General features: G+C 36.5%; 1 protein-coding gene across 5 annotated transcripts in view; it reads left to right on the top strand.

Annotated features, from left to right (window-relative positions):
- Positions 1-381: 381 nt before the first annotated feature.
- KIAA1715 (KIAA1715 ortholog) overlaps positions 382-26,224 on the top strand; it is an 89,090-nt gene continuing 63,247 nt past the window's right edge. For 2 of the 5 annotated variants that reach the window (XM_011944007.1, XM_011944006.1), the window contains exons 1-5: positions 382-568; positions 6,754-6,842; positions 9,188-9,229; positions 9,992-10,179; positions 22,196-22,254. In XM_011944007.1, coding sequence (XP_011799397.1) covers positions 6,816-6,842; positions 9,188-9,229; positions 9,992-10,179; positions 22,196-22,254 — 316 coding nt within the window. In that variant the 5' untranslated portion in view covers positions 382-568; positions 6,754-6,815. Of the gene's footprint in view, positions 569-6,753; positions 6,848-9,187; positions 9,230-9,991; positions 10,180-22,195; positions 22,255-26,224 lie in introns of all 5 variants that reach the window. The other 3 variants (XM_011944008.1, XM_011944009.1, XM_011944010.1) reach the window with 3 other exon arrangements.

Raw genomic sequence — 26,224 nt, 5'->3', positions numbered from 1 at the left:
CTTGCTCTGCTGCCGGCTGGCTGACAGCTGATGGGGGACTCCTCAGGACGGACTACCTTCCAGACGCACCCATCTCCATCCTCAACTTCCCAACCTTCGTCCTCCCCACTCTTCGCTCGCGCGGCGGTCTGAGACCACCAGGACCAGTTTCAGTGGGTTTCCTTCTTCAGCGAGACGGCAGAACAGGCTTTAAAAGGAAAGCAGGCAGCAGAAGAGTAAGAAATAACTATATTCTAAGAGTAATAATAAATGGCAGTACATGACTGCCACACGACAACGAGCAGCCTACGCTGACTGCGGAGGCCACAGACACAGGATCCTAACCTCCCGCCCGACCCGCCCCAACAACTGCTAGCCCAGGGTAGGGTCACGTGATGGGGGAGCGGCGCGCGCCGGCCGCGGCGCCAATTGGCGAGCGGCGGGAGCGCGGGGTTTGATGGGAAGGAGTTGGCTGGGCCTGTCTCTCTGTCAGTGGCGGCTGCTGCTTGCTCTAGGAGGCAGGCTGCGCGGTGGCGGCCGAGACTGGCGGGGGTGGACGCCCGGGCCGGGCTGCGCCCGCTTCTTGCAGGTAGAACGCTCAAGGCGAGGGCAGTTGGGAGGGCTCTGCAGCGGGGAGGCCTGCTGAGCTGTGCCCCTGGGAAATAAGCTGCGGGTTCTCCGCTTGCCTCTCCTTGGTGCCCCCGCCTCCTGCCAAGTGGCCTAGAGCTCTGCGGCGGCTGCTAGTCAGGCTGCGCGGTGGTGCGCGCTGACCCAGGCTCGCCGCCTTGTTCCCTGGATCTCCCAGCACACTGGCAGTGGTGGTGCTGGAGTCTCGAAAGCCTTTTCTCCCCTCTAGGGCTGGTAGTTTCTCCAGTTTGATTCTGGGAGATTCCGGGTGGTGACTGGCTTGAGCCCCAGCTCTTTGGCCCACCTGTGTCGAGCTTACCTCGACATAGGTGGGGCAAAGAGGTCAGAAGGTCCCAAACTAGCATTTCCTACGCTCAGCTATCCGCTTTGAGCGTTCTGTCCGCATCGTCTTTTTCTGAGTTGTGTGGAGGCTCCAAGAGTTGGCAAGACCAGAAGGGACTGAAAACTGTCAGTGTCATGCTGCCGGGCTCTAGCGTGTGGGCGTGGAGTACGTGCTACTTAGAGAAGAGGCTCTCCAACCATTGTCCTTATTCCAGGGATGGTGGGCTGTGGGGCGGACGGGAAGGGCGAAGATGCATAGTATCAGAGGCGTGGCAGGAGGAGAAAAACAAATCTAAATTCTATCAGTTCACAGTTTGCGGATTGAGAAAGGGTTGAAATTGGTCAACTCAGCTTTGCTGATGGTGCTCTCACAGTGCTAAGCAAGACCCGTGAGTCACTGAGTTTTCCATGTTCTGCTTTCCCCACTTGGCCTCCAGTGTGTATTGCTCGGTGTCTACTGTTTTCTTGGGTGTCAGCATTGACAAAATGGACTCTATTCAACAACGGTTTGGTGGGTGTGAGTAAGCTTGGTTTCAGGAATATGTTCAAACTGGCAGGGAATGCTAATCTCTTTTCCTCAGCAGCCCCCAGAAGACCAAGTTGACTTTCAACACATTTTCTTAAACAGGAGTGGTGCGTTTAAAATTAGAATTTTAAGGTTTTCTGTTATCTATTGAGATCAGCTCAGTAATGCTGTTAATAAACTTATATAGTGTTTATATATTATAACATATAAACAAGAAAATACAAGAAAGGGAGTTATATGGCTATTAAAACGATATGGTTTCATATAGAAATATTTATAATCAAATAGTAATTTTTTGGTGGTATTTAGTTCAGATGAAAATTGACTTACCATGAAAGCAAGCCCTTAATCATTATATATTAAGAGGGCTTAATATATAATAGAGATGTACTTCTTTTCATTAATTTTTTTTGAGGAGCAATAAATATGGCTTGGGCTATTTCAGAATTGTCTTTTCAGTTAGGACATTTGAAAGTTAGAGTTCTAGAACAAATCACCTTTACTCTTCAATTGTATAGTACAATATGTTATGGAGGTACTGTTGATGGTGATTAAATAGCTTATAGTTAACTTTGGAATTTGATAAACATAAAACTTCCTTTCTGTTTTCTTCAAAGGCCTACAAGATTATTTAATGGCAGAGTCTACAGAATTTTTTGCTCTATTTCTTATACTAGAGAAAATGAGAGCAATCTATTTTAGTAAAAATACAAACTGTGATATAATTTTCCAATTTTAGAATTATGAAATAGGTGCTTTCTTTATAAGAAGTTAGAAAGAAATGTGTTCCATATAAATACTAGGTGTGTTTTCTGGTAATAATGGCTACAATTTATTAAGCAGTTACTATGTGTTGTACACTGTGCCAAATGATACATAATTTCATTTAATTTATACAACAATTCTGTGAAGTGTAGATATTTTTACCATTTTGCAGATGCAATAACTTGAGGCTTGGAGAGTTTAAGTAATCTGCCCAAGACTGCATAGCTAGTAAGTGATTGAGCCATATTTTGAATCCAGATCTATTTTATTACATTATTTTAATGTGTCTTGGAGTGAGGTGAAAATTTAAGAAAAACATTTCCCAAGATTTAAAATTCTGACACTCAAACCTGAGTGTAAATAGCCATTAGTAGAAAACATTCAAATAAGGTGGTCGACATTATTGTTCATTGAAAAACACATTTAGGTCGGATGGGGTTGCTCACGCCTGTAATCTCAGCACTTTGGGAGGCCAAGGCAGGCAGATCACTTGAGGTCACGAGTTCGAGATCAGCCAGGGCAACATGGTGAAACCCTGTCTCTACTAAAAACACAAAAATTAGCTGAGAGTGGTGGCACACACCTGTAATCCCAGCTACTTGGGAGGCTGAGGCAGGAGAATCACTTGAACCCAGGTGGCAGTGGTTGCAGTGAGCTGAGATTATGCCACTGCACTCCAGCCTGGGCAACAGACAGAGTGAGATTCAGTCTCAACAAAAAGAAAAACACACTTAGATGCACCCATCTCTTAAGGTCATGACAGGTCCTGTTGTGGTATCAGATCAGAGTGGAAAGAAACACTCTGTACATGTTCATGGGAGAGTTCTTGGAGAAAAGTCACTTGAGGTTGAACCAGGGCAACCTCAAGTGTCCAATCCAGGGCAAGTGAACTGATTTATGCCTCAGAAGGAAATGCAAGGGTTATTCGGTTCCCATATATTTTCCATGTATTTGAAAGAAAGGAGAGATGGATTAGAAAATAGCAACAACCACAGCAGTAAAAACAGTTTGTATTGAGCAATCACTGTGTGCCAAGCACTGTTGTAAATAGTTTAGAATACATTATGTCATTTAAGTCTTTCAACATTTAAGAGGGTCCTTAACTATCCCTCTTTTACAGATGAGGAAATTGAGTAGCAGATAGGTTAAGTAACTGATTTGTCCAAAATTTCACAGTAAGTGGTGGGCCACAGGACTTGGAGTTAAGATATTTGTGTGGAAAGGAGAGAACCAGTGGTTGAATACAGAAGAGGTCTGAAATTAAAGCTATGGAGCAATATTTGATTTAATTGTTTAATTTTGTTATGTTTTCACATCTGTTAGAAAGTACCACCTATTACGTGCATTGCAGTAAATCAGTTCCTTTAATATCAGAATTTGATAGAAAAATTGCTAGTGCAGGTTGACCGTTTCTTTGATTATGAACCTGAAAGCCTGGATATGGCATTTAATGACTGTCACTCTAATATTGTTTTAGAGTACAAATTTAACAGCATAATCCCTTGCTTCTGGGGTCTTAGAGGCTAAGATGTAGATTGTTTCATTAATACCAAAACAATTCTTTAAGCAAATAATTGTCAAAATTGGTATAGTGATGTTATGCATGTATTTCATATTGTACTTACTTTAAAATTGATACGCAGTAAACAAGTAAAGGCTGTGCTTGCAGACTTCTAGTACCAGTTCTGTCCCTAGCTGGAGCTACATGATTTTGCAAATCATTTAACTTCTCTTTAATGCAGATTTAAACACTCAAATGTAATCAAATAAAGGAATTGGGTCACACGATACATTGTACTAATACTGTTTCGTGTGCTTACTACTCACTTTTCAAATCAGTAGATTTGTTTACCAACTATTTGATAATGTCAGAGGTGCTTTCATATATTTTATATATAAATGTTCCAGTCTAATCTATATAAAGCAGACTTTATTTCTGATTTTGTGTTATTGGTAATAGCTGGGTGCTTAAAAAATCAAAACTAAAATACTATGTTTGGCTCTGCTGCTTACTGTCTTTGGGATGTTACTTAGCACACTATTTCACTTCTCTTAGATTTCTCATTTTTAAAATGGAGGGATAGTAGTATCTAAATGCTAAAATTAATATAAAGCATTTGGGCTGGGTGTGGTGGCTCACGCCTATAATCCCCAGCACTTTGAGAGACCAAGGTGGGCAGATCACTTGAGGCCAGGAGTTCGAGACCAACCTGGCCAACAAGGTGAAATCCCTGTCTCTACCAAAAAAAAAAATTAGCCGGGTGTGGTGGTGCGTGCCTGTAGTCCCAGCTACACCTTTGGAGACTGAGGTGGGAGAATTGCTTTAACCCTGGAGATGGAGGTTGTAGTGAGCCAAGATCTCACCACTGCACTCCAGCCTGGGTGTCAGTGAGACTGTCTCAAAAAAAAATTTATACACACACACACACACACACACACACACACACACACACACACACAGCATTTGTTTTAGGGCCCCTAGAAATGAAGTACTTACTAAGTGTTTAACTGATACTGTTGTTTGATATTGTTGTTGTCATTAGTTTCAAATATTAAAAATTCTGATCATAGTCTCAGGGTGTGATGGTTACAAACTTGACATTGAAGGATGTAATTTTACTTCAAAATATGTAGGTTGGTGGTGTACGGAACACTGCTAGACACCATACACTAGTTCCAAAATAGTGGAATGATGTATATTTTGAGAATAACAAGTGATTCATATGAATCTACTCCCTCCACCCACCTTTTTGGTAATTATTTTTAGCATCTCAAGAGGGTTTTTAGATTTACTTACTGTCATAATTCAGATAGAAATTTATAGTTTAATTCATGAAAGTTCCTGGATTTTCTACAACCACGTTTTAGAAAATACTAAATGATTAATAACATTTAGTTTGCAACTTAAAAATGACTTGAAACATTCATTATAGTTATAAACTTTAGAGTTTTTCAGGACAGATTATAGGTGTTTCTGTCCTTAAAAATTACTTTGTGAGTAAAACTATTTTACAGTTAAGCTTTTTGTTACTTTTCTAAGAAACTCCAAGATAGCTATGCCTTATGCTAATTATGGTATATAAATAATTTTGCAGAGTGAGTGTTCTTACTTGATACTGGTATTATTTTGTGTTTACGTTTACAGTTAAAAAATGTGAGAAATATGACATAGGTAACCTTTTTTGGGGTGGAAAAGAAGTTTTATACATTGGCAAGTATCTAACTGTAACCTGGTTAAAATATGTCAGTTTGAAATTATACTTTTAACAATTCAACTTAAAAGAATAAAAATTTACATAATCATTGTCCAGTAAGTTGATTTAGAATATAATATCGTTGAGTCTATTATAAAACATTTGAGAGTCATAGAAAAACAACTAAAAGAAGTGGTTATAGAGCTAGCTGAATTGAAGGTCAACTAGCTTCAGGGACTTGTACACAATGTTAGGGAGAAATGTTTATTTGGGCATTAAACAGTAATGTTTAGTAATAGAGGCTAGAAATCTGAAGATAAAGGGACTCTAGGCCATATTTCTTCTGAGCTATTGGACAAATCACTAAACCTCTTTTCACTTAGTTTTCTTATCTGTGAGATGGTAATGCTAAAGACTATCCTATGAGAAAGTGGTGGTATTATTAACTGTAATTTAGAGAAAAGAAAATTAAGGCTCAGAATCATTAAGTGATTTGCTAAAGGTCACAGATAGCCTTGTAATCCTTATTTTCTTATTAATGACTTGGTTGCGGCTTTCTCTTATTACTTGTAAGGTTGTATTCTAAACATTGTAAAACACTCCTACTCCAGATAACTAGTTTAGTTGGGAGACAGCTGGATGGTAGAAATGATTTTATTTAAGTATATAGTATGAAAGTAGTATGGTAAAACTTTGTTCCCAGAACAACATAGAGAACATATTTTAAAGAATAGAAAATAGCAAAGTGGTAAGAATATACATTTCTAAACTTCATTGTCATTTAAAAAGCTTTTCAAACTTTATTTTCACTTTTAAATCTGTTCTGGTTTTGAAGAATGGATTTTTAAGAGGTGGACTTGGCAGTGTGCGATGACTCACGCCTGTAATCCCAGCACTTTGGGAGGCCGAGGTGGGCAGATCACTTGAGGCCAGGAGTTCAAGACCAGCCTGGTCAACATAGCAAAACTCTGTCTCTATCAAGAATATAAAAATTAGCCAGGCGTAGTGGTGCACACCTGTAGTCCCCGCTACTCAGGATGCTGAGGCACAAGAATTGCTTAACCTGGGAGGCGGAAGTTGCAATGAGGTGAGAATCTGCCTCTGCACTCTAGCGTGGGCAACACAGAGAGACTCCATCTCAAAAAATAATAATAATAAATAAAGGTAGACTCTATCCCAATAACTGTCTGATATCAAATTCCATATATGTGGAGTCCAAAGAAATTAATATTTCATAACTTTTTTAGGCAGTATTGCAACATCTATAGTGGGTATGCTGTGTGTTTAACTTAACATTTTAAATACTTGCTTTATTTCTAGCTGTGAATTCCTTTGGACAATTGATGATATTTATCATTGAGCCCAGTTTCTACAAATAAAAGATGGGTGGATTATTTTCTCGATGGAGGGTAAGGTACTTTTCTTTACAGCTAGTTCTTGAGTCTAATATAAAAGTGTCACATAAAGCTATTTGTGAAAGTCTCCTTTCATTATAGCCCTGAATAGTAGTTTGCTGTTTTCCTTAACTTTTTTTCTTCTCTTTTGAATTACTTTTCTATTTTTTTATTTTGATACTTCCACTTGTTCTGTAGGTGTCCAATGCCTCTGTGTAACAGAATTATTTCACTTGGATGTATGAATTATTTTTATTTCTGTATTTCTGTATTTGTGTGCAAATGGCTATCTTGTTTTCTTATACTTCCTAAGTTTCAAGCTTATTTGAAAGGTAGTTGAAAATAAGTGTTCTAGGCCGGGTGCGGTGGCTCAAGCCTGTAATCCCAGCACTTTGGGAGGCCGAGGTGGGCAGATCATGAGTTCAGGAGTTCGAGACCAGCCTAGCCAACATGGTGAACCCCTGTCTCCACTAAAAATACAGAAATTAGCTCGGCGTAGTGGTGTGCACCTATAATCCCAGCTACTCGGGAGGCTGAGGCAGGAGAATGAACCCAGGAGGCAGAGGTTGCAGTGAGCCGAGATTGTGCCACTGCACTCCAGCCTGGGTGACAGAGCAAGACTCTGTCTCAAAAAAAAGAAAAAAAAGTATTCTATACAATAGTTGTTTCTTACACACTGTATCTTTTTACTTGAAGCTTATCATAAATATTGACTAAAGTCACACTGCATGTGCTTTTAGAATTTATAGGTTAAACAAAATTAGAAATTCAGTTTGATTTTATTGGATAAGCTTTTAGAGGAAGTATCTCAAAGTTACAGCTCGAAAATATGAATTGTATAAATTATATAACCCCGTCTCCACTAAAAATACAGAAATTAGCCAGGCGTGGTGGTGGGCGCCTGTAATCCCAGCTACTCGGGAGGCTGAGGCAGGATCGCTTGAACCCAGAAGACGAAGGTTGCAGTGAGCCGAGACTGTGCCACTGCACTCCAGCCTGGGCAACAGAGCTAGACTCTGTCTCAAATACAAGAAAAAAAAATTGTATAAATGCTCTTTTCAAATGTAAGAGGAGATAAGGTAGTCTAGGATAAACTACTTATTTTTTTTTTCTCCTTACTACCATAATAATAGAGTCTAACGATACTTGGTACATAACTTAGGTTTTGGGCTGTTGCTGGAACAGCTTTGTTTTGGATGAGCATTATATTGACCCTGTTATGACCTTTTAATAATCTGCCCAAGGATAAAATTTATCTCTTCTTGCTTTGTCTTTCATATTAGGTTGAACCATATGAAATTGCCAGTATTCAACTGCTTGGACTTAGCAAAATGTCAATTTCATATGGTTAACTCTAATGTTAACAACTCTTATGGGAACTACAATGACCTGATATTCATTACCCTCTTGGATTGTTGAGTATGTAATTGGTAAATATTTTTTCAAGTGTTTTATGAGTGATTTTGGCTGATTTTTATTCTAGATGTATAAAAAATACCTTTGGCAAACAAGCTTTGCTATAATGAAGTATTTTTAGATGTCCTTTTAAAATCTGATCTTCAAAAAGTACTTTAGGAATTTAGAATGAAGATAGCCTATTGATTTTGACCTCCAGAGTCTTAAGTGAACTTTTAGCAATAGCCAATCAAACCATTTTTAGTCTGTAAATTTTTTTAATGTGTTAATTCTTTTGAGTAATCATTCCTAAGAATTTTTTTGGAGGAAAATGTGCGTTTTTTTTTTTATTTTTTAATTTAATTAAAAAATTTTTTTGAGATGCAGTCTTACTCTGTCACCCAGGCTAGAGTGCAGTGGTGCGATCTCAGCTCACTGCAATGTCTGGCTCCCGGGTTCAAGCAATTCTCGTGCCTCAGCCTCCTGAGTAGCTGGGATTACAAGCACATGTCACCACGCCCAGCTCATTTTTGAATTTTTAGTAGAGACAGCGTTTCACCATGTTGACCAGGCTGGTCTCAAACTCCTGACCCTAAGTGATCCGCTCACCTTGGCCTCCCAAAGTGCAGGCGCGAGCCACCGTACCTGGCCAAAATTTGTTTCTTTCTGTAACAGTGTGTTTTATTGAGGTTAAGAATGGCAAAAATTGAGCTATCAGAATTCAAAGTCTTTCTAGGATTAAAAAAAGTTAAGTAGGGAAATGCTTATTTCTTTACTCTTACGTAGTTCTGTTTGCAATTATAATTTTTATTTAAGTAAATCTTAGTTATAAACAAGAATACGTATTTGCCTGATAACATTTGAGAAAATTCAATTTTGAAATAAATGTTCTTTAATGATTATATCAAAACATAAAAGTTTGTGATAAGTTTTAATGCTGTCTCTTGTTTCTGTTTCTATAACAGACAAAACCTTCAACTGTAGAAGTTCTAGAAAGTATAGATAAGGTATGTTCTTTGGCTCTGAGGTATTTTAATTCATTTTAGGTATTAAATAAATACTATTGTAGTATATATTATTTTGGAGACCAAATCTGGTATGGGAATTTAGAAATGATATAGAGTGAGTCTGAGAACTTTAATGTTATGTGACCTCAAAAAAATCTAAAGTCTATCAGTGACTTAAGAAGTCTGTTTCAAGTAATAGAGCCAGTTAGAATGAAATTAGATCTGCAGTGTGGTGTAAATAAATGTTACAGGTAGGACAAAATAGATGAGATACTGTATAATAGTTTTTATCAGTCTACAAAATTTTCACAGCTTTTTATATAGTATTAAAAAAATGATTTTCTGGGAATATGGAGAGTGATAAATAGATGGGTTACTGTTTTAATTTTTATTAATTCTTTTTCTTATTGCCAGATTTTTAAAATGTCTTTTATAGAAGGAATTATTACTTATTTGACTCAACAAATATTATTGCTGATACCAATTTCATTCCCTGAATCTTTGCCAATTTGATAGTTTAAAAATAGTAATTAATTTTGCATTGTAAAATTGCTTTGTTAGAATAAGCATTATAAATTTTTAACTTCAGTTTTAGTTTTCTTTTCCATATTATGTTCTGTTTTAAACGGTTAGGGTATTATGCTTTATTGAACTTTAAATAAGAGTTTTTTCTTAAATATCTTTCCTGTTAACATTTTTTAACATTTTAATTTCTTTATGAAGTTTGAAATTTACTAACAGGGAATAATTTTCTCTTAACAGGAAATTCAAGCATTGGAAGAATTTAGGGAAAAAAATCAGAGATTACAAAAATTATGGGTTGGAAGATTAATTCTGTATTCCTCAGTTCTCTATCTGTTTACATGCTTAATTGTATATTTGTGGTATCTTCCTGATGAATTTACAGCAAGACTTGCCATGACACTCCCATTTTTTGCTTTTCCATTGATGTAAGTAAATTATTCTTTTTGTTGATCTTTTCCTTTTCTGACTAGAGAGTCTTAATGTATATCTAGTGTATATATTCAGTCTCTTTATTATTAAATGGTAATATCTGACTGAGTTTGAATTTCTTTCACAATTTGAAAAATTTTTTTTTTTAAATAGTAGAACAATTGTTTTAAACCTTCATTTGTAATCCAGTATACCTGAGGAGTATTACCTAGTAATATGAGTAATAATTGCTCTATATGGCAATGTTTTATGATTTTCTAGTAGATGACCATGCTCCCCTAGGGGCACTGGGCGTGGAGTAGGGGGTAATGGCAAGTGGGGCAGGGTTTGTAAAACCAAAAGAATAACTGCTCAAATTATTCTGAATATATTCCATTCACCCCCAACTCTCTTTCCCTCTTTTTACTGCTGTATAGTCACTGCTATAAAGCAATTGACCCTTATTTTATAAATATTTTATAATATAGCACTGTATAGGAGGTATATCATGACTGAGAATTTTGGGAGACAATTTGATAAAAAGTTTGTTTATTCAGTCAAGAAGTATTTATGGGTACCAATTGTTTAGACATTGGATTATAATGGTGTATGGTACATAAAAATACAAAACTCTCTGACTGTGTATCTTAGACTGCAAACATTAAGTAATGAGTATGATGAATGTTATAAAAGAGAAGTGTAAAATGCTATGGGAGCATTTAATAGGGGCATTGCCTCAGTCTGGGTACTACTATAAAAAATGTGTTTGTTTAGTCTTTAGTGCAGGGCATATTTTCAAATTGGAACTCCTGAAGCTTGTAAAATTATAAGTTTGTATGTAGCTACAAGAGCTGAAATTGAGTGCTTTCATAATGTTGCAAAATAATCGTCTCTGCTGATTTCTTTGTTTTCACGTTTTGAAATCTTTTGGAATGCTTTTATCCCAGTAGTAGTGGATTTTATAATTGTGAGCCCCTTTTCCTTGTTTCCCTTATACTTTTTTCCATAAGAGGAGAGAAAAGCAATTTACAAAGCAGAATGAGATGTTTAGTTGATTTAAGTACTTTTAAACACTCAGAAATGCACTTTACATCTATTTCCATATAAAGATTAATTTTTTTGATCATAAAAGACTTGTATCTAGTTGTAACAGAATGTCTGATAGGGAACTCTACTGTGTTAATTATAATGGCTATCCAAAAACTATGATTTAGATTTGCTGTTATGATTCATAAAAGTTTTTTCGGGGGCAAATAAATTATATACTAATTATTCTTTAGAAGCAGGAAAACTTCATTTCTTTAAAAAATGTAATTTCTTCAATTCAATCTTTCTGATATTTTGGGTATGAAGCTTTCTAATCCTTACTGTGTCACTCTGATTTTTCTGCATCACCTGCATCTAGTATATCTTGGCTTGTTTAGCTTCATAGCCATTTTTCACTTTGTCTCATTGATATTTGTGACCTCGTTCTCAACTGTAGTAGCTTCTATTTTAGTGAGCTTTTCACTTTTTGAAGCAAAGACCGGTTATCCAACAAAGAATAACATTGTCCTTCTGATCGATGACAATCAAAAAAGCATGAAATAAAACACAATGTGAAAGTAGATGTGGTAAAAAGAAAGAAGACTTAATACAGGACATTTTCTTATGTGTGTAACGTGAATTGTTGCCTTTTGTGTGTAATGTGAGCTTATCCCTGGACTTTTTTCTTTAGGAAACAGTGTCTTAGTTTGTTAGTGTTGCTATAAAGGAATACCTGAGGCTAGGTAGTTTATAAAGAAACGAGGTTTATTTGGCTCATGGTTCTGTAGACTGTGCAAGAAGTATGGCACCAGCATCTGCATCTAGTGAGGGCCTCAGGCTGCTTCACTCCTGGTGGAAGGTGACGGGGGGACAGCATATGCAGAGATCACTTGGTGAGAGAGAAAGCAAGAGATAGGGGAGGTGCCAGTTTCTTTTTAACAACCAGCTCTCTCAGGAACTAATAGAGGGCAAACTCTCACCATGCCCTAGGGTGGACATTCATCTGTTCATGAGATCCACCCCCGTGACCCAAACACCTCCCATTAGGCCCCACCTCCAACACTGGGGGACAAATTTCAACATGAGGTTTGGAGAATCAAATATCTAAATTATAGCAAACAGTTTTGAGGGCTGGACTCAGATTTACTTAAAGACTTAGAGGCAAAAGGGACAATAAAGTATGTTGTTTTGCTCAACACTGTCTACATTGATTATATAGTTTAGAAATCTACCTGATATCTGTAAAAAGTGACTGCTGTCTACACATACCCAGTTTCCCAAATGCTTTTACTGGAAAGGTCATGGATCAGGACTGAGGATATATTGTATAACTATTCCAAAATTATTCTTTATGGTAGAATATCAATGCTCTAAATAACATCCATTGAAATTTATTATATTTTTACTTCAGAATGTAATATGGAGGAGTTTAGTATAATTCCACTTGTTTTTCTGCCTTTCAGATTCAATAGTATATTTATCTCCCTCTGATCTTTTCAAGTATTACTGAAACTTAAATCATAATATAAATGCTGAATTTATTTTGTAGGAGTCATTAAGACTACACACCATATTGAGGGAAGGTTTGAGTTACGTAAAGTTACAATTTTGTATTTCTGCATTATTCTGGCAAATATGCATTACCTTGGCAGTTGGTTCATTTTCTAAGTCAGCAACCATTAAGTTTTGTTTCTGTTAACTAATGCTACAAGCAATCTTGTAGACTTTTACTTCTGGATACCTTACTTTTATAAATTTTAACTTTCTAGACATGTCATTCTCTGTAATTTTAGAGACTGATCATCATCATGAGATATTGACCTTCCCAAAGGAGTTAGCCATAACTTTCTTATTTGGTTTGTTTTTGCCTCTCAAAATGGGGTTGTTGGGGAAGAAATTTAAGCAAGGGAATTGAGGAAGGTGGTCATATTCCTGTTTCTCTTCTTGTATCTCCACTTAAATTGAAAGCCATTTAAGGATAGGGATTTGTTCTTATATAATTTTCATGCCTCCTGTCTCTACCCACAAGTAGCACATGTTAGGTATTTCCTCAATCTAGCTAGGTTGACACACATAATTTGTAACCTTTTGAAGAAAGTTAAATGTTTGTTTCATGATACACTAATAAGAATAGAAGCGTCTTTTAGCCAGGCGGGGTGGCTCACGCCTATAATCTCAGCACTTTGGGAGGCCGAGGTGGGTAGATCACGAGGTTAGGAGATCGGGACCATCCTGGCTAACACGGTAAAACCCCGTCTCTACTAAAAATACAAAAAATTAGCTCAGCATGGTGGTGGGCTCCTTAGTCCCAGCTACTCGGGAGGCTGAGGCAGGAGAATGGCATGAACCCCGGGGGGGAGAGCTTACAGTGAGCCCAGGTTGAGCCACTGCACTCCAACCTGGGCGACAGGTCCAGAAATAACCTCCAAAGGAATTTTTAGATACGGCTTTTATATATAATAAAGAAGACATTTGTAAGGAAAAATGGTATTGAGTTATATGCCCCCCAAAAAAAAACAAAAGCAAGAAGTACTCGATTCTTATTTTTTACACCAAAATAAATCATTGTTACTATTCTCCCTAAACAGGAAGGTAATTTTTGCTGAAGTCTTTGGTGGTTAAATAAGCTGACAAACAAGTCGACATAGTTATAAATATTAAGACCTGTATATCAATTCAACTTTAGCTTTTTTTTTTTGTTTTGAGACAGAGTTTTACTCTGTTGCCCAGGCTGGAGTGAAATGGCAAAATCTTGACTCACTACATCCTCTGCCTCCGAGGCTCAAGCTCTCATGCCTCAGCCTCCTAAGTAGTGGGAATTGTAGGCATTCACTACATTCCTGTCTAATTTTTGTGTGTTTGTTTGTTTGTTTTAGTAGAGATGGGGTGTCAGCATGTTGACCAGGTTGGTCTTGAACTCTTGGCCTCAAGTGATCTGCCCGTCTCGACCTCACAAAGTGTTGGTATTACAGGCATGAGCCACCATGCCCAGCTCATCGTTAGATTTATATATTGCTAAATCTCATCTAAAAACATTTTTATAAATTGAATAGGGCTTGTGATATGGTTGTTTGAAAAAGAACCACAGTTTGGCAGAAAGGGCGAAAGAGGTAACAAAATAATGTTGTATAATATGAAGGTTGGTGAAAAACCACCAGGTTTATAGAATGTTAATTCTTTACCCAAAGTAAGGAAGGTTTAGTTATATTGATTGTATTGAGATATTCTGCTATATTTCAACTTTTAGCATTTTTAGTTTGAGTACAGTGAAACACTGAATATTGAGGTTTTAAAATGTTGAAGCTGTCCTCTGTGTGATTCTGTTATATTGGAGTTCCAAGTATTTGCTGCTAGGACACATATTTTTTTAGTTCAAGTCATTAGATATTATTGAACAAAAATACATGCTGTAGTAATGTTCCAAGTAGCATTAATTTCTTTCAGAAAAGAACAAATGCTTCGATGAATGTGAGTTGAAGAATTTTTATTTCTCAACTGATTGTATATATGAATGTAGTGATTTTCTATACCAATTTTATATTCAACTGCAATAATAGTCTTATTGTTTCTAATAATTTTTTTGGTTGATTCTTTGAGAGTTTCCAAGTATGCAGTCATATAATCTGTAAATAGCAATAATTTTACCACCTCCTTTTGTTTTTTTCATTTGATATTTTTTCTTGTTAGATATTTTTGATTTTTTTTTCTCTTGGCTAATTATGTTAGCTTAACAGGACAGTGTTAACTTGTAGAGAAAATAGTGGACATACTTGATGTGTTTTTTTGGGAATTCTTCTGATGTTTCACCATTGGGCATTCTGACTTTTGGATTGAGACAGATACATTTGATCATGTTAAGGAATTTTCTACCTATTCTTACTGTATTTAGTTTTTTTTTTTTAAATCAAGAAAGGTTGTTGAATGTTGTTAAATACAATTCATTATCTGTGGAGATTCCATATGACTTTTCATCTTCTCTTGATACGAAGGCATTATATTAAACATTGAATCATTCTTGAATTCCAGGAAAAATTTCTGCTTTCGGTATTGTGGTCATTTTATAAAAGCATCCAAAAACTTTTCTTTATTTTCATTCTTTATTTGTTGAAATAATAGCACTGTACATGTATTTGAAACTATGATACTTTCTGACCACTGCTTTAGTTTTATGCCATGGGTCTTGATATATAGTGATTTATTTTGGTTATTTACAAGATAGGATTTTTTTAGAGGTAGTTATAATCTGTGAGTTATTTATGGATGGCAAGTATATATTTATATTTTTATTTATTGTCTTAGTTACGATTTCTAGTTTTATTGTATTGCTTTCAGAGAATGTCAAATATTTCTGATTTAAATTTATTGAGTTTTTTGGTGGAATGTTGTTTGGTCAATTTTTTAAGTGTTTCATGAACATTTGAAGATATATTCTCTTTTTTCAGTTACACAGAGTTTAATATTAGCAATGAGAACTACCTTATGCTGTATAGATCTTCTATATCCTAATAAAAATGTATTTCTACTTTTCCATGTATTTCTTTTAGTTTTGTTTTATGAATGTTGATGCTTTGCTTTTTGCATGAGTATTTCTGTTGTATCTTCATTGTAAACACATCCTTTAAAAAGAATTTTTAATTTTGAAAAAAATTATAGGTTTACAGGAAGTTGCAGAAAAAAATGTACAGGCAGGTTGCAGGTACCCTCACCTAGCTTACTTACCCCAATGGTAACATCTATACAATAGTTTTTCCTTCATCCACAATTTTGCCCTCTGCAGTTTCAGTTAACTGTGGTCAGTTGCAGTCTGAAAATATTAGTTTTTCGAGAGAGACTACATTCATATAACTTTTATTGCAGTATAGTTATACTTGTTCTATTTTATTATTCGTTATTTTTGTTAATCTCTTACTTTGCCTAATTTATAAATTAAATCCCTATACCTACATGATATGTATGTATAGAAAAAAACTTCGTATATGTTGGGTTTGGTACTGTTCATGGTTTCAGGCATCCACTGGGGATCTTGGAACATATCACTGAGATTAAGGGAGAACTACTGTAGTCAACTTTCACACCCAGGAAATTGACATTGCTTCAATCCACGGAGCCTATTCAGATTTCATCAGTTTTATATGAATTCCTTTGAGTGGGTTTTATATTTCTATGCAATTTTATTGCCTGTAGCTTTGTGTAACCACCCCACAATTCAGATCCAGAACTGTTCCCGTCACCACAAGGCTCCTTTTTGCTACTCCTTTATAGCCATACATGTCTTCCTCCACTTTCCCCGTTCCTAACCCCTGCCGTCCATTAATCTGTTTTCTATCTCCACAAATTTGTTATTTCAAGAATGTTACAAAATGGAATCACATAGTATGTAACCTTTTGAAATTGGCATTTTTTGCTCAGTATATTCTTGAGATTCATCCAAGTTGTTCAATGTATCAGTAGTTCCTTTCTCTGAGTAGTATTCCGTGGTATTAATGTACCATAGTTTAACCATTCACCTGCTGAAGACCATTTGCATTGTTTCCAGCTCTTGCTATTACAAATAAGCCTGCAATGAATATTTTGTACAGGTTTTTATATGAACATAAGTCATTTCTCTGGGGTGTGTGCCCAAGGGTGCAAATGCTGGAGTATATAGTAAGTACATGTTAGTTTTATAAGAACTTGCTAAACTTTTTTTCAGAGTAAATATACCATTTTACATTGCCACTAGGTGGGTATGAGTGATCTAGTTTCTCTACATCCTTGCCAGCATTTGGTGTTAATCACTATTTTCTGTTTTGACTCTTCTGATAGGTATGTAGCAATATCTCATTGCGGTTTTAATTTTTATTTTCCTAATGGCTGAGGATGTTTCATGTGCTTATTTGCCATTAATATGTATCCTTTTCAGCAAAATGTTTTTTTTTTTTTTTTTTTTTTTTTTTTGAGACGGAGTCTCGCTCTGTCGCCCAGACTGGAGTGCAGTGGCGCGATCTCGGCTCACTGCAAGCTCCGCCTCCTGGGTTTACGCCATTCTCCTGCCTCAGCCTCCCGAGTAGCTGGGACTACAGGCGCCCGCCATCTCGCCCGGCTAGTTTTTTGTATTTTTAGTAGAGACGGGGTTTCACCGTGTAGACCAGGATGGTCTCGATCTCCTGACCTCGTGATCCACCCGTCTCGGCCTCCCAAAGTGCTAGGATTACAGGCTTGAGCCACCGCGCCCGGCCTTTTCAGCAAAATGTTTATTCATGACTTTTGTCCAATTTTCTAATTGGATTATTCGTTTTTGTTACTCTTGAATTTTGAGAATTCTTTATATATTATAGATAAAAGTTCGGTCTGGGCGCAGTGGCTCACACCTGTCGTCCCAGCTCTTTGGGAGGCTGAGGCCAGTGGATCACGAAGTCAGGAGTTCAAGACCAGCCTGACCAACATGTGAAACCTCGTCTCTACAAAAAATACAAAAATTAGCCAGGCATAGTGGCGCATGCTGTAATCCCAGCCACTCAGGAGGCTGAGGCAGGAGAATCACTTGAACCCAGGAGGCGGAGGTTTCAGTGAATCGAGATCGCACCCCACTGCACTCCAGCCTGGGCAACAGAGCTACACTCCGTCTCAAACAAAACAAAAAACAAACAAACAAAAGAAAGTTGTTTGTTGGATATGTATGGTTTGCTGCTTTTTTCCCCCTAGTCTTTAGATTGTCTTTTCATTCTCCCAACAGGGTCTTCTGCAGAGCAGAAGTTTTTAATTTTGATGAGGTTCAAGTTATCAGTTTTTTCCTTTGTTAATTGTGTTTTTCTTGTCAATTCTGAGACCACTTTACCTTGCTACAGGTTGTGAAGGTTTTCTCTTATGTTTTTTTCTATGCCTTAATTTTTTTTTTTTTTTTTTTTACATTTAAGTTCATAATCCATTTTGAGTTAATCAAGGTTCTGGTCGAGGTGGTTTAATTTTTGTTTTTTGTTTTTGCCTGTGGATGTGCTCAGTTGCTCTAACAACATTTTTTGGAAAGGAATGACATTTTTTTGTTTTTTAAACTTTATAATGTGACCTTTTTTTAGTTTAAAGGTTTTTTAAAAAAATTTGACCATTGGGGTTTTAAGATCACAACCCTTGTTTTGTTTGCATTTGCCTGCTATACCTTTGTCTATGGTTTTATTTTCAACCTTCAAAGACTCTTAGTTTTAGATGCATCCATTTACATTATAGAGTTGGGTTTTGTCTGGTGATACAGTGTGGAGGTCTTTTTCTTTTACCTTAGTGAGTTTAGCCCACTTGATATTTGTTGATATGAAAGAAGTTGGTCTGTTTTGAAACCATTTTTTTTTTGCTTTTGGTTTTTATAATTAATTAAAACCTTTCACTATGTGGTACATTTACTTTGGGTCAGTTATTTATAGGTTGTGTTGGTATGAAGGCATATCTTCCTGTGTTCCAGGCTAACTAGAATTTTCCTTATGATTCAGGATTTTGTGTGTGAATTTGTTTAGCTGTTATCTTTTCCCAGCCAGTGGGGCTGGGCAATTGTATTTCTTTCACAATACAAAACTTCCCCCCAACCCCCTTGCCGTAGGAACAGAACATTCTTTGTAAATAGTGCACTTCTGAATAATTTCTTTCTAATTTCTGCCTTCTGTCTTTTTTTATTGGAACCAAACTGAGGAGCTTCTGCCTGTAGCTGTGCATCTTGTTCTCATTGTTACAAACGTGGGTTTTAAGTTTTACACTTGGAAAAGTTTACCTTGTTACCTCTTTGTGAAATAGGCAGTTTTCTTGTTTTGCTTCCACTTTTTGGAGCCCCTGTGTAATAATCTCCATTGCTTTTGAGAGTGCCTCCACATAATCTGATGGTTGAGTTTTAGTTATATCTCTGTTTTACCAGAGAAGGAGTTTGCATTTTTATTTTTGTTCTCCTTGTTTGGATTATTTTTAAGAAGAGAAGGGGGAAGTGGAGCTTATGCCACTATTCTCTAACTAGAGGTTAGTAATAGTATCCTTAATATCTTCAATATCTTCACAAAGTATGTTGCTATATTTTAATAAGTTATTTTTAATTATTGGGAGAGCAAAACCTTTGTTGGGATAACTAAAACAGAGTCCTGAAGTACTTTAGTTCTTTTTCTAAATTTTATTTAAAAATAGAAAAGGGCTAGGCATGATGTTTTATGCCTATAATCCCAGAGCTTTGGGAGGCTGAGGCAGGAGGATCACTTGAGGCCAGGAGTTCAAGACCAGTCTGGGCAACATGGTGAGATCCTGTCTCTGCAAAAATAACAAAAAATACCGAAGAACTTCATTTAATTTAGCCCTAAAGAATAATAAATTCTATGTGTTTTACCTTTTCAAGTCTTGAAGACTTGACATATGGAAATGTCTGTTGTTTGATAGCGCATGTTATCCAGGAGGAATTCTGATAAAAACCAGAGGAAGAGTTTATTGTCCACAGAGAGGATTTAGTGAGTTTTATTTTGAAGAGAGTATATTTCAATTTTTGTAGTATTCACACTGACAATTATATATGCTTTTTGAAAAGTATCTACTCATTTAAGAAAATTTATACATTTCCTACACAATTCTAGCCACTATCTCTGCAATTCCATCTTTTTTTCCACCTGTTTTCTTTCTCTGAATGCTTTTTAAAAGTCTTCTCTTCCAGCCTGCTACTATTTCAGTGGGTTTGCACTGGAGAAGCGATATGAGACTTTTCTATTATTGTGGGATCCTTGAGGGTTATGGGCATTATGCTTAATCTATATTCTCTTATCTCCCTTCTCTTGGTAAGGACAAAGCCTGGTGTTTTTTGTACTTTTAGGTAATTGTCCAAGTGCCATGTAGGAATATGGTGCTAGTTATTTGGTGTTTTCATGTCACAAAAATAAGTCATCACAATATTAAAAAAAGTGTATTATCTATTCCTGTGTAACAAATTGCCCGAAAACTTAGTAGCTTAAAACAACAAATGTTTATTATGTCTTAGCTCTTGAGGAGCAGGAATGTTAAAAGCAGTTTAGCTGGGTAGTTCTGTCTCAGGATTTTTTGTTCTTAGGTAAATTGCAGTTAAGCTGTTGGTAGGGGCCACAGTCATCTCAAGGTTTAACTAAATCCACCCCATCACTGTAGATAAAGTCATTGTAGATCTTTACTCCCTCTGCTGTTACCAAATCTTCAGCTCACTGCTAGACATTTTATTTCTTTTTGCTATCATCAGCAATGGCATTTGCAATCCCCCTGACTTTCTTCATTCTGTTCTTGTGTTCCTTTTGCTTTTCCCTTGAGGTCTTTTTCTTTCCATATAGGCTGTTTTTTGGCAAGCTTATGTTTAGTTTCCTTTTTCTTTGTATAATCCAGGAATTTATAAATCATGCCAAAGCTAATTGTCTTGCCATCACCAAAATGGGTTCTGAATTCAAATCCCAAGATATCTGGTGTGGTCTTACTCACGTTGGCTGATTTTTCCCTAATCTACTTCTGAATTCACACAGGCAGCTGTTAGCAGGTATCAGTTCTTTGCTGAGTGTTTACCACAGCCCTTTCTTCCTCACTGCATGGACCTTTTCCTAGACTTCTTTGACTGGTCTCATATCATGACAGCTGTCTTCTCACAGAGCTGGTAATCCAGGAGAGAGAAAGACAAGTGAAAGAGTAGGCCCAAAATGGAAGCTGCAGTCCTTTATAACTTAATCTTGAAGTGATATACTATCACTTCTGCCATGCTGTTGGTCGCACAGACCAACATTGGTGAGAGAGGACTACACAATGGTGTGAATATCAAAGGACAGGGATCAACTACTTGCAGGTTGACTCCCCAGAATAGTAATGCTTTATTTCAGAGTGAAGAACTAATTTTTGTACTTATATTCTGAATGTATTTCCAGTACAATCGATTTTTTTTTTTTACAAGAGATACAATGTATGTTTTAAGATGATGAATAATGTTTATATACTTCTTTCTTTTTTTTCCCTTTTTTTTTTTTGAAGCGGTGTCTTGCTCTGTCCCCCCAGGCTGGAGTGCAGTGGCATCATCTTGGCTCACTGCAACCACTGCCTCCTGGGTTCAAGCGATTCTCCTGCCTCAGCTTCCCAAGTAACTGGGACTACAGGCATGTGCCATCACGCCTGGCTAGTTTTTGTATGTTCAGTAGAGAAGGGTTTTCACCATGTTAGCCAGGCTGGTCTCAAACTCCTGACCTCAGGAGATCCACCTGCCTCGGCCTCCCAAAGTGCTGGGATTACAGGCATGAGCCATTGTGCCCAGCCTTATGTACTTACTTCTGCCAGGTTCTATGGAGAAGAGGTATTTTGCTATGTTTACATTGAATTTAGGAGATGACCCTGACAAGTTTGTGATAAGGATTATTCATTTAGTTTCTTTTAATTCTTTCAATTCATTTGATGTCTTACTAATGCAAGGCCTAAAGAATTATCCTTATAAAATCTTTGGAAGGAGATATTTAGCTAATTTTGCTTATCAAGTATTTATTTGAAGGTAAGGTTTTTGTTTATTTTTCCGCCAGCTGGCTTAATCTCTTAGAGTAGAGACCGTCCCTCTATTGTTAAATAATAGGGAAGGAGTAGCAACTTATATTCGTGTAATGCTCTTACATTTGTAAAAGCATTTTTCCTTAATGTGTGGGAATAGACAAATTAAGTTTTTGGGATTGATGCTTACTTAGTAAGGGATTCTAATATTCTTAATCTTTTGAGGGGTACATAGATTCCTTTCAGACTGATGAAAGCAATGATCTTTCCAGAGAAATGCACTTATGCACACAGAGGTAATTTTGCAATTTAAGGGGATCATCAGAAGGTCTGTGGACTTTAGGTTGAGAACTCCTCCTTTGAAAGCACAGGTTCTGATGTTCTCTGGCAGAAATAAATGCTTTTTAGTCTTCTATATATAAAGGGAAACAATGTACCTAACTCTAATTGGAAATATATGTTTTCATTTTACATGGCTTCTAATTCGCTTTTTCTAATGATGTGTTTTGTTTTGGAATTTTGCTTCCTCTTTAGCATCTGGAGCATAAGAACAGTACTTATTTTCTTCTTTTCCAAGAGAACAGAAAGAAATAGTAAGTTTAATTCCAATTTTTAATAAATGTTTTTAAAAATACCTATCTTAGAGTGTGCTGGTAAGACAGGTTGTAAAATATGATCTTGGAATGATAATGTGGTAAGTATTGAAGAGTTGTTTATTATAAAGCATGACGAAGGTTATAAATGATCAAGATGGTTCTGTTTTTAATTCGTGTTATTTCTATCTTGTTCATTTAGATTTTTTTTACACAAAACAAACTTTTTTTTTTTTTTTTTGAGACAGAGTCATGGGGATAGGAAGAGCCTGTCGCTTAGGCTGGAGTGCAAAGGGATGATCTTGGCTCATTGCAATCTCCGCCTCCCGGGTCAAGTGATTCTCATGCCTCAGCCTCCAGAGTAGCTGGAATTACAGGTGTATGCCACCACTTCCAGCTAATGTTTTGTATTTTTATAGAGACAGGGTTTTGCCGTGTTGCCCAGGCTGGTCTTGAACTCCTGAGCTCAGGCAATCCACCTGCCTCGGCCTCCCAAAGTGCTAGGATTACAGGCTCGAGCAATGGTGCCCAACCAAAACAAACATTTTTAAATAAAGAGAATTTATATTTGTTAAATTAATCTTTATGGAAAACTTAGTTTGTTACAGTGTCTTATTTCATTTTTACCTCAACCCATTTTTTCATCCCATATATTATTTTGAAGTATATCCCAAATGTATCTCTCCATTTTCATACCTAGAAAAGAATTCTTAATATCATAAAATATTAAATATAAAACATTAACTTTTCAGTTATCTCATAAGTATCATTTGCTTTTAAAAAATTTTTATTTGTTTGACTAAGGATCCAAATAAAGTTTGTACAAATATTAATGTATGATTTTCAAATTGCCCTCCTCACTCACAACCTCTCTTCTCTTCTGCTCACATTAGGTCCTATAATCTACCCCAATGACTATTTCCTTGCTGACACTCTTGACCCTTTTGCTCCTCCTTATCATCCTACTTATCTGTCAAAAGCTACTCTCTTTAAATACAATTATATGCCTAATCAATGACTGGCAAAACAGTATTCTGATTAAATACATTTACAGGTTTAATCTCATCCAAGCAGCTAAACTTATTAGAGGAAAATCATACAACATGCTCACCTGACCAAACTTATTTTAAATCTATGATTGCAGATATCAAATATGTATTTAAAACTGCCTTATGGTCCTATTATAGTTCCCCAGTAAATTCACCGTTTTCTCTGTCAGCGTGATGTTTATTACTGTATTTCTCCTCAAATCACTAATACCTGCCTCCTACCAAAAACCAACAATCAAATCTAACCAAACTGAAACCAACCAACCAACCAACCAAATAAAAAAACCAAAAGTCCCAAACACACAAACCCTGCAACATCTACCTGGTCACTCTTAACCTATAGTCTTACTTTATACAGAAAATAGATGTAAACAGATGAGAGCTACCTATACCACCAAGTGAAGTTGTCCTTCAGTATCTGTGAGGGATTGGTGCCAATACCCCCAAGAATAAAAATGGTGTAGAATTTGGATGTAACTTACACATCCTCCTGCATACTTTAAATCATTTGTAGATTACTTATAATCTCTAATACAATGTAAATGCTATATAAATAGTTGCTATATTGTATTTTAAATTTGTAATTTTTATTGTAGTTTTTTAAAATTTTTTTCTGAATATTTTTGATCCATGGTTGATTTAATTCCATGAGTGCTGAACTCATCCATATGGAGGGCTGAATGTATGTAAAGTTAGCTCTGTCTATACTCAGTAGGGTCTCAACCTTCATTATATTTTGTAAGACTGGCCTTGATCTCATCTATGGCTAACCGTCATTTAAGCTCTGGATTCTAAATACTCTGGCCATCTCTAGAGCTTTGCACTTATAGTTATCTCCTGTAGTTATCATCTCTTTTGCATCATTTTCTATTTTATTATTCCTATTGGCATGTAATTCTGCCTCAGTATGACTATTTCGGGGGGAGGAAAACCTCTCCTGACCCTATATTTCCTTTAAGCTACCACCATTTCTCTTTCTTGTTCAAAACAAAAAGTTTTAAAAAATTGTTTATAGTTGGTATCTCTTCTTTTCCCCCACCTATTCCTTCTCAACATAATTTGTTTAGGTTTTGTTTCCACCATTTTTACTGCAGTGGCTCATTTCAAAGTCACTCATTATCTATGTCTTGTCAAAGCCAGTAATCAGCTCCCTTTTCTTATCCAGCTTGATCTCTTAATAGTATTTGAATTAATTAAATCATTCACCCTTTTTCTGAAAACTTTTTATCTTTAAGCCTCATTGACAACACTTCACTGGTAGTTTCTTTTTAGTTTTTTTTGCCTTACCTCTTCTACTAGAATTCTGTCTTTGGCTTTCTTTTTTTTCAGTAACTTGTTTGAGTCTGCGCTGTCTGATAGAACCTTCTGTGATGATGAGAATAATCTGTATCTACTGTTCAATATGGTATCTGCTAGCCATTTGTGACTGTTGAGCACTTGAAATGAGGCTAGTGTAAATGAAGTACTGGATTTTAAATAGCTTAAATTTAAATAGCCCCATGTGGCTCCTGGCTATTATTTATACATTGGACAGTACATCTCTAGGTGATTTTATTCACTTCCACAGATTTAAATATTGCCTATTTGTTAATGATTCCCAAATCTAAGTCCTTAGTCCATACTCTTCCCTTCAGCTATAGACTTGTATACTTAACTGTGTAATTGACATTTCCACTTAGGAGTTTAGTAGGCATCTCATAAGTAACAGGGCCAAAAGAGAATTAATATTGCTCCTCCCCTTTATTCCCACTTGTTCACATCTGCTCTTCCCTTTGTCTTCTCCATCTCAGTAAATGCTTACCCTATATGACTACTAGTTAAAACTTGTATTAGTTAGGGTTCTCCAGAGAAATAGAACCAATAGGAAATATTATGAGGAATTGGCTCAAGCAATTATGGAGACGGAGAAGTCCCAAGCTCTGCAGTTAGCAAGCTGGAGACCCAGGAGGGCTAATGGTTTAGTTCCAATCTATGTCCGAAGGCCTGAGAACCAAGAGAGCCAGTAAGTGTAAGTTCTTGTCTGAAAGCTAGCAGGTTCAAGACCCAGAAGGAGCTGATGTTTCAGTTTGAGTCTGAAGGCAGGAAAAGATAGAGGTCCTAGCTCTAGGGAGTCAGGCATGGGGTGTTCTCACTCTCTGGAGGGAGGAATAAACTTTTTGTTTTATTCAGGCCTTCAGCTGATTGGCTGAGGGCCACTTCATTAGGGAGAGCAATCTGCTTTACTCAGTCTACTGATTGAAATGCTAATCTTACCCCAAAGCAACCTCACAGACACCCAGAATAATGTTTGACCAATTATCTGGATAAATTGTGTGACCTAATAAAGTTAACACATACAATTAACCATCATGAGACCAAAAACCTGGGAGCTATTTTTGATTCTTCTTTCATATTCATTCACATTACCAGCAAGTCATATAATCGTTACCTCCAAAATGATCTTGAATCTGACCAGTTCTCACCTTCTTTACTACTACAGTTTTAATTCATTATCATCTCTTGCTTGCAGAATTGCTTCTTCACTAGTCTGTTTTTAAGGTATAAATCAGATCTTGTGTGTCTTTTGCTTAAAATTCTCTAATAGCTTCCCATTGCAACCAGAATGAAATCTGAATCCGTATCTTGACTTTCTAGCTTATTCCTATTTCTCCAACCTCATCTTTCACTCTCCTTTGTTCACTTTTGCTCCAGCCACACTGGCCATCTTTTTGTACTACAAACAAGTTCCCTAAACCTTACAGTTTGTTTGCTTGTTTGTTTGTTTGTTTGTTTGTTTCTTTCTTTCTTTCTTTCTTTCTTTCTTTCTTTCTTTCTTTCTTTCCTTTCTTTCTCTCTCTTTCTTTCTTTCTTTCTCCTTCCTTCCTTCCTTCCTTCCTTCCTTCCTTCCTTCCTTCCTTCCTTCCTTCCTTCCTTCCTTCCTT

This window comes from Colobus angolensis, unplaced genomic scaffold (assembly GCF_000951035.1).
Source record: "Colobus angolensis palliatus isolate OR3802 unplaced genomic scaffold, Cang.pa_1.0 Scaffold224, whole genome shotgun sequence".
Lineage (NCBI taxonomy): Eukaryota > Metazoa > Chordata > Mammalia > Primates > Cercopithecidae > Colobus > Colobus angolensis.
Note: the sequence above shows the minus strand (reverse complement) of the source record. Positions and strands in the feature narration are given on the sequence as shown.